This window comes from Pelophylax lessonae (genome assembly GCF_965119305.1).
Source record: "Pelophylax lessonae genome assembly, chromosome: 12".
NCBI lineage: Eukaryota > Metazoa > Chordata > Amphibia > Anura > Ranidae > Pelophylax > Pelophylax lessonae.
The window spans coordinates 94,519,629-94,535,875 of record NC_138779.1 but is presented as its reverse complement, the minus strand read 5'-3'; the positions used below and the strand labels follow the sequence as shown (position 1 = coordinate 94,535,875).

The following is a 16,247-nucleotide window of genomic DNA, read 5'->3' as shown; positions in this document are numbered from 1 at the left end:
AGAACCACCTGCCGTTGAGAGAGACTGTCACTGTGACTCAGGAGGGGACGTGTCGTGGTGGTGATCTGTGCTGCTGCTCACTGCTGTCAGTGTGACTGCGAGAGTCAATTTCATGTGTGTGAGCACCAATTCTAATTTCTTGCCCTCCTGAGTCCCTGTGCTACTTACTATCTATATCGAAGATAAAATAAGAATAATTTTTTTGCCTTAATATCTGCATTCAATCACATTGCCAATTGTCTATTGTACTTGTTTGTAGCCTAAATACTGAAATTTGCACTTAAACTGTAATTTTGTAACTTTTAGAAATGCCAGTAAAATCTTGGCTGTGCCAGTACATTTTAGGTGTTGTGTCAGTAAATTTCGATCTGGTAGGTTGGCAACGGTAGGCGTTGGGGACCCAAAGACTGGCAAAGAACCGACCCGGGTGCAGTAGCAAAGCTAGACATTCTTTTAAGGGGGCAAAGACTAAGTTTGGTGCTCCCCCAACCTGAGAGAGAATTTCACCTGAGAGAGGTGAGGTTTGAATGAGGCAATTTCAAGGCTCACTTGAATTGAGAGAGGGGCGCCAATGGGAAAAAAAGATAGCAAAGAAGCGGGTTTTTAATAGGCCTGCTTCTGTGCGCTGATCTTTCTTCCGGCCATGCCCCTTCTAATCCCCTGTGGAGGTGAGGCTTGAAATCCCCTTATTCTACAGTCATGGCTGGCTTATTAAAAGCCCCTTATCACACCCTATACACACTCTTCCATCCTCTCTACACACTACCCCCTGTATACACTGACCCTCTTTTCCCTGTATTCATTTTACACTTTTTTTTTTTTAGAATTTTTTATTATTTTTTACATATTTGATTTTTTTTATAATAGTTTAATTGTTTTATACATTTCACTTTTTTGACAGAGAAAGGGACTGGGGACATGGATTCCCCAATCCCTTTTTTGCAACATCAGCTGCACTGGAGATGAATGAATAGGAGGTGCTCTGAGGCATCCTGTTCATTCACAAATTGATGCATATTAAACACAGTTTACTATGCTTTAGTTATCAGTAAACGCAGTGGGTTATTGATACCAATCACTCACTGTGCTCATTAAGTAAAGGAAGAGTCAATAGGTATGATATATTTACCCCCCACCCCCCCCCCCCCCACACCCCGTTCCAGCACTCTCCATCTGAGGATCTCTTGTGCCCTGCAGCAGGTGGCAGGAGTAGAGGGAAGTTATGGGGGGAGAGCACATTGCATGTAAGGCACATGGCAGGGGGCAGTGGCACATAGCAGGAGCCCAGGCAACAGAGGGAATCACATGTGGACAAAGCAGTCGACCAGTGCGGCAAGTAGAAGAAATTACTGGAACTGATCTTCTGTGTGGCTCTCTCCACAGCAGCTGTAAGCTGGCAGGAGAAAGGATGACATGCCAGCTTTCAGCTGCTGCAGGGAGAGCCACACAGAAGATTGGTTCTAGTAATTTCCCCAACCAGCCACACTGATCAGCAGCACCCCTCTTGATGCGGTGCCTGGGGAATATGCCCCCCTAGTTTCCACTTTGCCTGAGCGGATCCCTGGGACGGTAAGCATCTGCATATGAAAAGTCAGCAGCTATGGTATTTTTAGCTGCTGATTTTTAATTTTTATAGAAATTACCAGAGTTTCTCTTAAAATATTTAGTAGCTAATTCATTAGGAAAAATTAGTTAGAAAACAGAAACTTTTGTAGTTTTAACACTGGGCACATGCTTGTGTTGATGGCTCTTTAAAGAAATACAACAAAAAATATGCAAAAAATTATAAAGAACATTTTTATTTCTATGTTTACCACAGCTGACCAGTCACGTACCTTGTACGTCGTCAGTCTTCCAGTGGTTGTACCGGGATAATGCCTGCCGGCATCACCCTGGTATCGTTTTTTAGAGCCAGTGATCAGCTCTCCTGTAAAAGCATTATTAGGGGATAACTAGATGCTAGATTGCTATAAGCAGCAGGAGGGGACTCCCCCCCCCCCCCTCACACCACCTTCCGCAGTTTACTCGAGCACTCATGTCCCACGAGAGACCCAAGTGACCAGGGATCAGCTTTGATCAGCTGTTCATTAAAGTAAGCCCCAGAGACCCCAGATTTCTCCATAAAGTGTACCTGTCATATGCCTATTGCAGCCAGTCAAAAGTATGTTTACATCCCTTTTGACAGCAATAAAAATGATTAAAAAAACATTAAAGCAAAAGTGTAAAAAAAAAATAAAAATAATTAATTAAAAAAATGTACGTGCCCCTGCCCCTCCCCATGTAAAAAGCTGCAGAAAGTAAAAAGCTGGGATCAGACGTGATGTCACCACGCCCCTCGGCCATCTTTACTCGGGAATGCTGCAGATTTTTACTTTCTCTCTGTGACGAACGCCCATTTGCTGGGACGTTCGTCATAGGTCCAAGTATTGGGGATCTGTTACACTGGTGGCAAGCGGTGGGATTCTTCTCTGAATAGATCCCAAACCAGGAATGCAGTCAGGAGCCCAGCAGCATCTCGGTCTAAGGAGGAACTCAGGAGATGGAGCGAGCTAGCCCCCAGCCAGTGTCCCCATATGAGGTGGAGTTCCAGCGGAGACTACAAGACATACTGGCAAAGGAACAGGGCCTTATGTCAGCTAAGGACAAGGGGAACTGGAGAAAATATGAAATGCAAGAACTATGGCAGGAGTCCATGGAGGTAGCACAGCTTCGGCAGAAAGAGAAGCTTCCAAGTACAGTGCAACGCTGGCAGGAACAAGTGAGCCAACAGATGTTTATCCTGGGAGAACAACCATTGACGCCTGTTCCAGAGAGAAATTATGCTGGACGACTCATCCTAGGCACTATGGTGGTACGCAGTCCAACGAGGCACTTGGTTGGCAGAAGGCATTCAACCAGAGGGGGGGGGGGGGGCTATGATGGCCCAGGCCTGTTGTTGAAGGCCATGGAGGAGGATGATGATTTTGGCAGTCCTGCGATGTTGCGGTTCTGAGCTATTTATTATTACCAGAGAAGGATGCTACCAGTCCAGTTGTTGTTGGAGCTGAGACTAGACTTCATCTACCTGGTTATCATCGAGTGGGGGTTGGAACAGGACTACCAACACCTCCTAGACTTGGTCCAGCAGCAGCTAACAGCACTGGGGGGTGGAGATGGTCGTGCCCACTACCCAGGATCAGCCAGCATTAGCGGGAGAGGCGATTGTAGGTCCCTTGTCTCACCAGCAGCCAACAGCACTGGGGGTGAATATGGTCATGCCCACTACCCAGGACCCGCCAGCGGTACCGGGAGAGGCAATTGTAGGTCCCTCGTCCCAGCAGCAGCCAACAGCACTGGGGGTGGAGATGGTCGTGCCCACTACCCAGCACCAGCCAGCATTACCAGGAGAGGTGATTGTAGGTCCCTCGTCCCAGCAGCAGCCAACAGCACTGGGGTGGAGATGGTCGTGCCTACTACCCAGGACCAGCCAGCACTAGCGGGAGAGGCAATTGTAGGTCCCTTGTCCCAGCAGCTGAGTGCCTACCCAGCGGAAGAGGTGGCAGCCGGGCAGAACCCCACTTGTATCTGCCCAGTGCCCACCATTCCATGCAGCTTTTGGCATGGAAGGGGTGGATGGGGCCGTGGCCTCCACCCCTGGATTACAAAGATGCTGGGCAATTGATCCAGATCCCCAACTCCCTAGTATGGGGGCCAATGCCACCCTGATTTTGCCCCTCCAGCAAGCATGGAATGCCTCTGGAGTAGATTATAGCTGGTGACCCCGGATATTTTAATTGGGACGTAGGGTAGTAGGCCCTCTGGAGCATGGCACAGCCTTGCAAAAGACACCAGACTAACACAGACCCAAAACAGTTGGAGGTCTGGGGTCTGGTTAGTCTCCCCAGGAGGAGGGATATATGTGACGAGCGCCGAATTTCCTGGGACGTTTGTCACGGGTTACTGGAGGAGTGTGGAGGCCAGCCTCCTGCCCACGGACTACGGCCCTGGTTTGTAGGGGAGCGCGGCTCTGGTTGGGGGATGTATGATGGGGGACCCTTGGAGTACTGTTATCTTGAATTCAAGTCCCTGTCACCCCAAGTGACACAGACTTTGGGCCTAAACTGCATATTTCAACAAAGGACTTCACACCATGAGAGACTAAACAGATGATAATGACATAAGACTCAGCTATGGTATACTGGGGGGATGTGAATTGACACTTAAGTTATAATAATGTGTGTTGAAAATGGAGACGGGCAGTCTGAGAGCCTATGTCTTCTGCTTTCATCTGTTTAGAGGTGGAGTGTGTTCACACTTCTAGGAATGCGTATTCGGCTATGTTTTGGGCTTGTTGTTTGTTGAGTTAATTATGATAATGTTGCAGTCTCATTCACCTATTGTCTTTTTTCAGATGACCAAGGTATGTTTACTATGTTCTGTACGCAATTGCATTTGCATATGATAATGAAATCAAACACATGAGACTGTATATATTGGAAGTGAGTTGTTGAATAAAGTGTCTTTTGTTTTACCCTTCATCGAGCTTAGGCTGATGTTTGGTGGGCGGGGGGGGGATTGAGGGACCAGGTCACTGCATCACGTGAGATTCTGGAGACCTAAGACAGAAATACTTGGTCCAAGTATTGGGGATCTGTTACACTCTCCTTGGAGTTTTACATGCTCGATTTGTACATCATGTGAGTGCACACCTTTACAATAAATGAAACCTTTTTAGACTGTATTATACTATGCACTCTTGTATTTATTTCATGTTTATCAGAACCTGCTTATTTACCTGGAAGCCTACTTGAATGGATTCTCTTGATGGTTTATGCCTGGGGGGTAATATCCCTCATAAGTGCTATTGGCTTTTCCATTCATTTGGAAGCCATTACAATCTGTTAAGCGGCCATTTTTTATCACATTTGTTGGTGACCTTTTTATTGTGTTTTGGGAAGATCGGCTCTTATCTCCATGCTGGACATTATTTATGGACTTTATGCACATTCAGTGTTATGTTATTAGCTGTATCTCTCTATGTCATTCACTAGCGGTGCATATTTTCACATAATTTCATATTTTATTCACATGTCATTTTTTATCAATCACTAGCGCTACACGTATTATTTGTCATTCTAGCACCAGACCTCCTCTGAAGTGGTAACCTATAAAGGCTTTTAAAGCATTGTCTATGGATAGTAAAATTTACGTTGTTTGTTGCTGTTGCACGGGGGTGCACAATTTTAAAGCATGACATGTTTGGGATCAATTTACTTGGCATAACATCATCTTTTATATTTTACATACATTGGGTTTTGTATTGTGTTTTTTTTTTTTTTTTTGCATTAAAATTCAAAAAAGTGTACTTTTTCCTAAAACAATGTGTTTGAAAAAGTGCGCATTTACAGTGTGACATGAAACAAAATTTGCAAAACCCACCAATGTATTCTCTATGGCCTCTGCTTTAAAAAAAATACATAATGTTTGGGGGTTCTAAGTAGTTTTCTAGCAAAGTAAAAAAATGATTGTTACATGTAAAAAAAAGTGCCAGTAAAAAGCCTTGTGTTTAAAATGTGTGTTTTTTTATTACATTTATGTAAATTTGTGCGAATTTGTGTCTGTAAGCAAATCCATTCATAGTTCTGATCTCTGAAGTGGGAGTGAGTACAGTGGTGGGTCACCATTGTCCTAACTTCAGCTTTTTACATTCATATGAATAGCTTCATTTACCTTCAAATCCCTTTCATACATAATCAATGGGTAGGAAGATAACCAAAGCCATTCACACCATTTATACTCAGAGGCTGCTGTGCAAGTTGGTGACAGAGAGAAGTGATTTTAGATTGGGACAGCACTCAGGACAGTGCCACCAGCTTGTTAATACAGGAGCGCTGTCAGATCAAGACTTTGAAGGGTATGCTTACCATCCCCCTATCCACATTTTCTGCTTCCGTACCAAAAACAGTCTGGGGAGGAGGTGGCCAGGCGTGTAAAATAACAGGATAAAGATGCAGGTAGGAAGTGGGAAAGCAAACGATCTGACAGCACTCCTGCATTATTAAGCCGACAGCTATGTTTACAGGAATACAGGAGCACTGCACCGACAGTTGGGAGGAACTAGAGGAAAAGCTAGAGGAGAAGCAAGAAAGAGCACAGCCCACATCTCCTCCCAGCTCTCTCCTCCACTCCAGGCCTTTTTCAGCATTCAGTAGACTCACTGCAGCAACAACCCCCCCCCCCCTTCTCAACAATAAACCACTGCATCCAGGTCAACTTCCCCTCCTGCCCTCCTTTTGTCCTGCCCTGGGTTAACCGTCTTACTCCTCCCCAGCCCTTGGCTGCCCAAAAAGAAGCCTTTAGACGCAATGGGCATAACATATAAAAGGGTACAAGCAAACTCCAAAGATATTGGAATATGACAGCACCAGGATGTAAATTACGCCAGAAATGCAAAAGATATATTGACACTAGGAACTAATGTATGTAATTATATTGAATTTAAAATATGATATTATTTACATAGACTGATATTATATTTAGATTATTTTGCAACGTTCTCTTTAACATAGCGGACAAATGTGTTTAACATAGGTGTTGGTACAAATGATTTACATATCAAAAGAAAAACTTGCTTCTTGCTGTGAAAAGAGTTTTGGGCCTGGCAGACCTAGATACCAGCTCATCTGAGATGCCAAGCAGAGCCACTTAAAAATTCTTTTTAAGATGCCAGTTAATTGGGACTGTTAAGCAGTGTAAATTAATTCTCTGTTAACGTTATCTTGGGATTTAGCGAAGCAACACTTTTATATTTTCTCATGTTTTCTCTTTTAGTGCTGGTATTGGCATTGGTTTCTATGGAAATAGTGAAACAAATGACGGTGTATATCAAGTGACCTACTCCCTTATGAATGCCAACCACACACTGACCTCCATTGCCTTGCTGGTGAGTTCTCTCAATGATCTCCAAATATTGTTTTGTTGATATTGTTTTTATTGGCTTTACTGGTTCCATGCCCTTCAAATATACAGAGATATATGATTACCACAACAGCATGATGGGTTATGGCTAGCATACATTTCCTAATACAGGTTAAAACATGAACCCTACTTAATTTCTAAATAACACAGTTATTACACTCTTTCCATACCTTCAGTTATACAGTATATTAGCTGGTGTGTATGAAGTTAGTATTTGACAGAGCATTTGCCTAATAGTGTTTAAAAAATTTCTCTTGGAAAAGTAGCACTGACCTGCTGTGGATATGCCTGATCTCTTCGCATCTTTTAACTACTTTAGCTCTTACACCTGTACACCCACCTATGGACCAATGCAATTTTTATTTTTTTTATATTTCTTGGGTTTGATCCCTGGAAATCGTTAGCAAGCTCCTTGTAACATCTGCATATTGTGAACAAATTTTAAAAATAAATTCTTTACATTTCTAGGAAAATAGGCAAAGGATTGACAAACAAATGGTATGAGTAACTGGGCACTGATGGATAGTGAAAATAATCGCAGATGAGTTATGTAGCAATTTGAAAATCCATCTGCCCTCACCTCAGCATACAGCCAGTAGTATGTGGGTACCCAAGAAAGCCCCTCTTCCCCTTACAGATGAAGAAACAAAAATTGCCCATAAAGACTCCTGGAATGTATGACATCATTTTGGCCTAGGACAGAACCCAAGAAGCAACTGAGGAAATGTAAACAAAAAAGGTTAAAACAAGTAACTACAATATACATTCCTATCTGTTTACTAATACTAGTAGCATCAAGATTAAAAATAGTTAATGCTGATTGAAATGTTCAACAATACCAGTCAAATCCCCCAAAAAATTCTCCAAAAAGTCCTACAATCACAAAATAAGTGTCCTCTTATGTGATCTCTACTCTTAATGTCGTTCATATGAATGTGGGAGGCTTACCAGAATATTTTGACTCCGTATCACTAAGTGAGTCATACAAGGCTCTTTCTGATATGGTTCCGGTCTGTAGTATGTTTAATAGATACACATCCAATATCTACAAATAGATGGTTTTTACCCCACTCCATTAGACTCAACTCCACCGTATTACAAGAAATAAGAGACACATGCCATAGTGAAGTATGTCATATCCCATAAATATATAATATAGACTTAGGTACTACTCACAAACCAATGGATTACAATCACAGAGTAACAAGACACTCTCTGAAACATTATGGCCCACTAAATATATGCAGGTCTAGATTGCTTTAGAAGTAAATAATCTCGTCAATACATAAGTTCATCAGTTATGTGCGGGTAGGTAAAATGCTTACCAGAAAGTTGTGCCCCACTAGACTAGTGAAGGCCAAAAATCAAATTTCCATACAGATTCCATTTGGTCAAGTTTTATAAATCTCTTGAAATGATCCACTTTTTTTCTTCTGTCATCATAAATGTAAACAAAATACACCAAAAAAAAAAAAATAGAAGATAATTGTGTAATATGTCTTCACTCCATTCACCATTTCTTGCACAAATCACACTTACACAATAATCCCCTTATACCATTCCTTTAGAAATGCCAGCCACCATTGTCCATGAAGATCGAAAACCACTACATACTTCCTGCGCAAGTGACTGAATCATGCGTGCTCTCCAAAAAGCCTTACTATAAATATATGTATAACATCAGCCACCAAATCATATTCATATTTTATCCCTTTAAAGCCTGATCTCCAAAAAGTCTTCTCCAGCCACTTCCCACTCGTAAGATCATCCATCCATTTATTATTTGCCCCCAAGTTAATATGCATAAAAAAGAAAGGTGCACAGTGTAATATTTACAGTATGTAAAATCATAAGTGCTTTAATAATAATATACTTACAAATTAGACGTGCAGAATGGAAAAATTTGTTTTGCTTCAGAGAGATTTGTTATGTTACTAATTTAGTTTCGTTGATTCATTTCGGAATTTGTTTAGTTTTGTTTTGTTTCATTTCATTTAGTTTTGTTAATTAATTTTCTAAACCCCACATTCCAGAGATCAGGCAATTGTTATGAAGAAATAATAAAATTGCAGAGCAATACTCCAAAGACAATAGTCAGACATTTAGCACAGTGGCTGTACAGTTATTTAAGTATGTATGGCATGCAAGGGTTAAAACCGAAAATAACAATTACAGTGAGGGAAAAAAGTATTTGATTCCCTGCTGATTTTGTATGTTTGCCCACTGACAAAGAAATGATCAGTCTATACTTTAATGGTAGGTTTATTTTACCAGTGAGAGACAGGATAACAACAAAAAAATCCAGAAAAACGCATTTCAAAAAGGTTATTAATTGATTTGAATTTTAATGAGTGAAATGAGTATTTGATCAATCGGCAAGATTTCTGGCTCCCAGGTGTCTTCTATACAGGTAACGAGCTGAGATTAGGAGCACTCTTCTAAAGTGAATGCTCCTAATCTCAGCTTGTTACCTGTATAAAAGACACCTGTCCACAATGTAATCAATCAGATTCCAATCTCTCCACCATGGCCAAGACCAAAGAGCTGCTCAAGGATGAAAGGGACAAGATTGTAGACCTACACAAGGCTGGAATGGGCTACAAGACCATCACCAAGCAGCTTGATGAGAGGGTGACAACAGTTGGTGCGATTACATTATATTGTAATTACATTACATTGATTTAAGCAAGAGACAAGAGTCAAAAATATTTCAGAAGAAAAAGGAAAAGGGGAACACTTCTAAGAGTAGCCATATCATCAGATAAAACATTGCATAGATATATTCTTCTCATCTGATGTATGAGTATAGTGCACCTTTATTAAGAGATGTTACTTTGCACCCAGACTTCCTTTGTATATAATCTTCCTCCTCTATCTCCAGTAAGATTCCAGAGACACTCTGCATATCCTGTAAGCCTTTTTTGTAGGCTGAACTTGAAGGGGTAGAGACAATACCTTTTTTATCCAGAAATAAAAATTACAGTGGATTTTATCAGAAACAGGAGCCAGAAATATTACACAGACACTCTACACATTATTTAAGTGGTTTTAGTAGGCCAAATAGAACATGAGGCACTTTTTATCCTGAAATAAAAATGGCAGTAGATGTCAGAAAAAAAAAAAAAAAACAACAGCCATGCTGCACATCATGTGAACCTTTTTAGTAGGCTGCATTTGAAGAGCTAGAGATGTGTGGTATGTCAGAGACATGATTTTGTACAGTCAGCACTGTAATATTGTTTACACTGCTTAGATATTAATTATATCTAAGTCTAAAGATATCTAAAGATATTATTTATAACATTTCTACTGGACCCTGTTGTCAAAACAACATCAAAGTTTAGCATTGGAGCAACAAAGTTAATTAACTTTTTTAAATTATATTAGGATTAATATGCTGCCCACGGCACATGTAATATTTCTACAATTTATTTCAAACATCATTGGCTAAACCACATCCACATTTATCGTGTAAGGGTTGAAAAAGATAACATTTGTATTTTTCAGATTCCAATAGAAAAGTGATGACCCACACAACATGCACAATAATTCCACAATTTATTTTAGACCTCACTGGCTAAACCGCATCACTATTTTGCCTTGGCAGTTGCAAAAAATGTAAGGTTTAGATTTTTAACATTTAAAAAAAAGGAATATGGAACATACTGCAAACCAATAATTGTATTAAGTCCTCAGGAAGCCTAATTTGTTAAGACAGTTATCTTATGCAGCTTTTGAAGAAAAAGTGCATAATAAAGTGTTTATTTTTTACTCTTTAAAAGAAGAAATATTATACATACTGCATTTAGAATATTGCAAAAATCTTCCTTAGACTAAATTTTAAAAATAAAAGACCTAATCATTTTTTGTGAGTCAAAAATTCACATTTAAGCGTATACAGTAGATTTCACACAGAAAATAAATCAGGATTATAATAAAAATTAAATAACTCTATAGACAGTATGTTAGGCTGCAATTAAACTGAAGAGACCTAAGTCAGCTTTTAACCAAAAAATCATCTTTGTTTATTTTGCCAGGAAAAAAGGCAGCAAAATATTGTATTGATTTCCTACATATTAATCTAAAAAAAGAAATCTTCCGCATTTTTCCCAGATAGCTTATAATTAAAACATCAACATCGAAATGCATTATTTCACCAAAAAAAGGTCCTCAAAATATTTTACAGACTCTTTGCACACTATGAAAACACTTTTACCAGCCAACAATTTATCATGGAGAGATAAGCAAGGCTTTAATAAAAAAACGAAATCACTTTTAGACAACTTTTTTTCCAAAAGATAATAGCTGCAAATATTCTGGACTAACAGAGCACTAGAATTAAATAAAAAATGAAAGACAAAGAGCCTACAGTAAACACTATACATTTTATAACTGAAAAGAGATTGCATAAGCATTATGTGTGGCACCTGGATAGTGCCAGAGCAGCTTAATACACCACAAACATTGAGGTGCAACACAGGAATGACTCAGCAGGAGAAAAATTCCCAAACATGGTAGCTGCGGAGCAACTTTGAAAACCTTAGGTGTGGCATTCTGACAGTTCAGATGAACTGTGTTAGAGCTGTAAAGGCAGCACAAGATGGTAATTCTGGCAGGCTGGCAGCAGGGGTAGGAAATGGTAATAATGCCTGGTCTGCAGTCATTAGATATATATCAAAATAGTGCAGCGCTAGGAACATTGAAATAAATCATACATAAAAAGGCTAAAAACTGTAGTATGGTTAATCACTCAACCAAACCCAAGTGTACATAGAAACATGAGTCCATTATATTAAAAAAGACAATCAACTTGCAAGGATGGTAGAGAGTCCAATGCAGAGTAGAAATCCCAAGGTGCGGAGAGCAGAGTTGGAAAGACACCCAAATGTGTAAATAAGGTGGCTGCTTACCGCAACTAGTGGGCCTCCAAATTAATGGATAAGCCACTTAGGCGTGAAGTGTTAGCCCTAATGGGATGGACTTTCTCCTCCACTTCAGTGGACCAGGATCAATTCCGTGTGTTCCTATACCCCGCTCAGTCACAAGGCAGATATGACTCCAATATGTATGGCAGTATGCAAGGAATGAAGGAAATCATAGCGTAATCCCGTAATACAATTAAATTGGTTTTATTAAAGTTCTACTTACATTATGGCAGACATGTATGTGCAGACAATATACAATAGCGGCGTCCCGCTAGGATAAAACACGAGCCGGCGTCTTGGGGGCGTGACAGGCGCGATGTCCGGAACCTCCCGACCGGTTTCGTCAGAGTGACGTCGTCAGGGGCGTGGTTACCGGACATCGCGGTCACGCCTGGTAAATACCCCATATGCTCATCACTTCCGGATAATCCTCCAATTAAAGAAGAAGAAGGGCGGAAGTGACGCATCCGCTGTTTGGCCGTTGAGGGCGGAAATGATTAATATGTGAAAACGATCTAGATGTTCACAAGGGACAGGGTTGGAACACTCTGTCCTCTTTCGTTCTAACATTAATATAATAGAATATTAAATGAGCCACTATGTTAATTATACAAACAGCGGCCCAAAAACAAAAACAAGCAGTATAGAAAAAACGGCAATATAGAGAGAATAGCCACCAATTGTGCATAGCGCCATCTTGTGGCCAAAAATTATATTGCGGCCAAAAAAAGATCCCTAATTGAGATAAAAAAGAGGAACGAAGGCCAAAAAGTGGATTGCAACACCTTTCCCTTTAACAGATGACCTCTTACTCATAGCCTTACATGTATCATAATACTCATAACAATAAAAAGTGAAAAAGGCCATTAATTAAAAATACATTTAACAGATAGTGATATATGGCTAAAAATACATATAAAACCAGAAAATATCAAAATAAAGCTTGAAAAATAGTGCAATTCCTAGAACTGCAAAAATTAAGATAAATGGGACTTGATGACATATCTATCCATTTCCCGCATCAACCTCATTAGCTGTTATTGATGAAACAGTTAATGTCCCATTCGACGTTAAGGCCAAAGGGGACATAGGATTTTAAAATGTAAATCCATCGTGTTTCAGCACGGGATAATTCCCTTTTGGCATTAGCTCCTCGCCAATTTGGAGCAAATTGATCAAATGCCACAAACAGCGTGTTGCGGGGGTCTTTATGTCGACAGGAGTCGAAATGTTTCGACACACTGTGGCCAGGAAAACCTTTGCGGATATTGGCCACATGTTCTCCCATGCGTATTTGCATGGTCCGCAGAGTTCGTCCAATGTACTGCTTCCCACATTTACATTGGAGTAGATAAACTACATTTTGTGTTGAACAAGTGATGAAGGAATTAATCGGGTATTCTCTCCCAGTGACCTGAGACCTAATTTTCTCTATCCTCCTACCCTTGAACACATTTAGAGCACAGATATTGCATCTCTTGCAGGGATAGAACCCTTTAAGTTCTGGGAAAAACCTGGGTTTCTGTGGTTTCTCGATAACATTATGGGCCACCTGGTGTCTTAGCGATGGGGCACCTCTAAAAATAACATTAGGCCGGTCTGGGAGGACTGGACCCAGTACTCTGTCATTTTTAATGACGGACCAATGTTTTTGCATAATTTTTTTGACCTCATAATGTTGGGTACTGAACGAGGTGACAAAACAGTTTTTAAACGGTTGATTGTCATTGGTTCTTGTGCGAGGGGCTAATAGATTCGACCTATCCATATCAGCCACCTCCCTGATGGTCTTATCTAAGGAGTCGGCATGATATCCCCTATCCAAAAACTTGCTTTTGAGCTGTGAGGCTTGTGAAAGGAAGCTGTCAAGGTGGGTACAATTACGCCGTAGCCTCATAAATTGTCCTTTGGGGACGGCTTGTAACCACGATTTATGGTGACAGCTATCCACTGGGATAAAGCTGTTTCGGTCGGTCTGTTTAAAGAAGGTGGAAGTAACCAACCTGTCCTCTTCCACAGACAAACTCAAGTCCAAGAAACTGATATTGGTAGTGCTACTGGTACAATCCAGTTTTATACCTCTGTCGTTCTCATTTAGTGTAGACATGAATAGATCAAGGGAACACTGATCACCATCCCATAGGAGGAGGATGTCGTCTATGTACCTCCTCCACAGCACCAGCTGGGGTGGTCGGTCCTTATAGACGACATCCTCCTCCCACCTGGCCATAAATAAATTGGCCAGGCTGGGGGCAAATTTTGCCCCCATAGCCACACCGCGGCACTGTAAAAAATAGGTGTCATTAAACCAAAAAAAATTGTGTGTCATTGCAAAACTCAAAATCTCCAAGATGAACTCAATCTGCTCTTTATCTAACCCACTGAGGGTATTCAGATAATATTGTACCGCCTCATATCCCAATTGATGTGGGATGATCGTGTACAGGGACATGACGTCAGCCGTGGCCACGATCATACCTTCCTTCCATGTGACGTCCTTAATGACTCCTTAGATAAGACCATCAGGGAGGTGGCTGATATGGATAGGTCGAATCTATTAGCCCCTCGCACAAGAACCAATGACAATCAACCGTTTAAAAACTGTTTTGTCACCTCGTTCAGTACCCAACATTATGAGGTCAAAAAAATTATGCAAAAACATTGGTCCGTCATTAAAAATGACAGAGTACTGGGTCCAGTCCTCCCAGACCGGCCTAATGTTATTTTTAGAGGTGCCCCATCGCTAAGACACCAGGTGGCCCATAATGTTATCGAGAAACCACAGAAACCCAGGTTTTTCCCAGAACTTAAAGGGTTCTATCCCTGCAAGAGATGCAATATCTGTGCTCTAAATGTGTTCAAGGGTAGGAGGATAGAGAAAATTAGGTCTCAGGTCACTGGGAGAGAATACCCGATTAATTCCTTCATCACTTGTTCAACACAAAATGTAGTTTATCTACTCCAATGTAAATGTGGGAAGCAGTACATTGGACGAACTCTGCGGACCATGCAAATACGCATGGGAGAACATGTGGCCAATATCCGCAAAGGTTTTCCTGGCCACAGTGTGTCGAAACATTTCGACTCCTGTCGACATAAAGACCCCCGCAACACGCTGTTTGTGGCATTTGATCAATTTGCTCCAAATTGGCGAGGAGCTAATGCCAAAAGGGAATTATCCCGTGCTGAAACACGATGGATTTACATTTTAAAATCCTATGTCCCCTTTGGCCTTAACGTCGAATGGGACATTAACTGTTTCATCAATAACAGCTAATGAGGTTGATGCGGGAAATGGATAGATATGTCATCAAGTCCCATTTATCTTAATTTTTGCAGTTCTAGGAATTGCACTATTTTTCAAGCTTTATTTTGATATTTTCTGGTTTTATATGTATTTTTAGCCATATATCACTATCTGTTAAATGTATTTTTAATTAATGGCCTTTTTCACTTTTTATTGTTATGAGTATTATGATACATGTAAGGCTATGAGTAAGAGGTCATCTGTTAAAGGGAAAGGTGTTGCAATCCACTTTTTGGCCTTCGTTCCTCTTTTTTATCTCAATTAGGGATCTTTTTTTGGCCGCAATATAATTTTTGGCCACAAGATGGCGCTATGCACAATTGGTGGCTATTCTCTCTATATTGCCGTTTTTTCTATACTGCTTGTTTTTGTTTTTGGGCCGCTGTTTGTATAATTAACATAGTGGCTCATTTAATATTCTATTATATTAATGTTAGAACGAAAGAGGACAGAGTGTTCCAACCCTGTCCCTTGTGAACATCTAGATCGTTTTCACATATTAATCATTTCCGCCCTCAACGGCCAAACAGCGGATGCGTCACTTCCGCCCTTCTTCTTCTTTAATTGGAGGATTATCCGGAAGTGATGAGCATATGGGGTATTTACCAGGCGTGACCGCGATGTCCGGTAACCACGCCCCTGACGACGTCACTCTGACGAAACCGGTCGGGAGGTTCCGGACATCGCGCCTGTCACGCCCCCAAGACGCCGGCTCGTGTTTTATCCTAGCGGGACGCCGCTATTGTATATTGTCTGCACATACATGTCTGCCATAATGTAAGTAGAACTTTAATAAAACCAATTTAATTGTATTACGGGATTACGCTATGATTTCCTTCATTCCTTGCATACTGCCATACATATTGGAGTCATATCTGCCTTGTGACTGAGCGGGGTATAGGAACACACGGAATTGATCCTGGTCCACTGAAGTGGAGGAGAAAGTCCATCCCATTAGGGCTAACACTTCACGCCTAAGTGGCTTATCCATTAATTTGGAGGCCCACTAGTTGCGGTAAGCAGCCACCTTATTTACACATTTGGGTGTCTTTCCAACT

General features: G+C 40.9%; 1 protein-coding gene across 2 annotated transcripts in view; it reads left to right on the top strand.

Annotated features, from left to right (window-relative positions):
• Window positions 1-16,247, top strand: part of TTYH1 (tweety family member 1) — a 311,500-nt gene that overhangs the window by 186,233 nt on the left and 109,020 nt on the right. For both annotated transcript variants that reach the window (XM_082274354.1, XM_082274355.1), the window contains exon 3: window positions 6,811-6,922. In XM_082274354.1, the coding sequence (XP_082130480.1) occupies window positions 6,811-6,922 (112 nt within the window). The remainder of the gene's footprint in view (window positions 1-6,810; window positions 6,923-16,247) is intronic.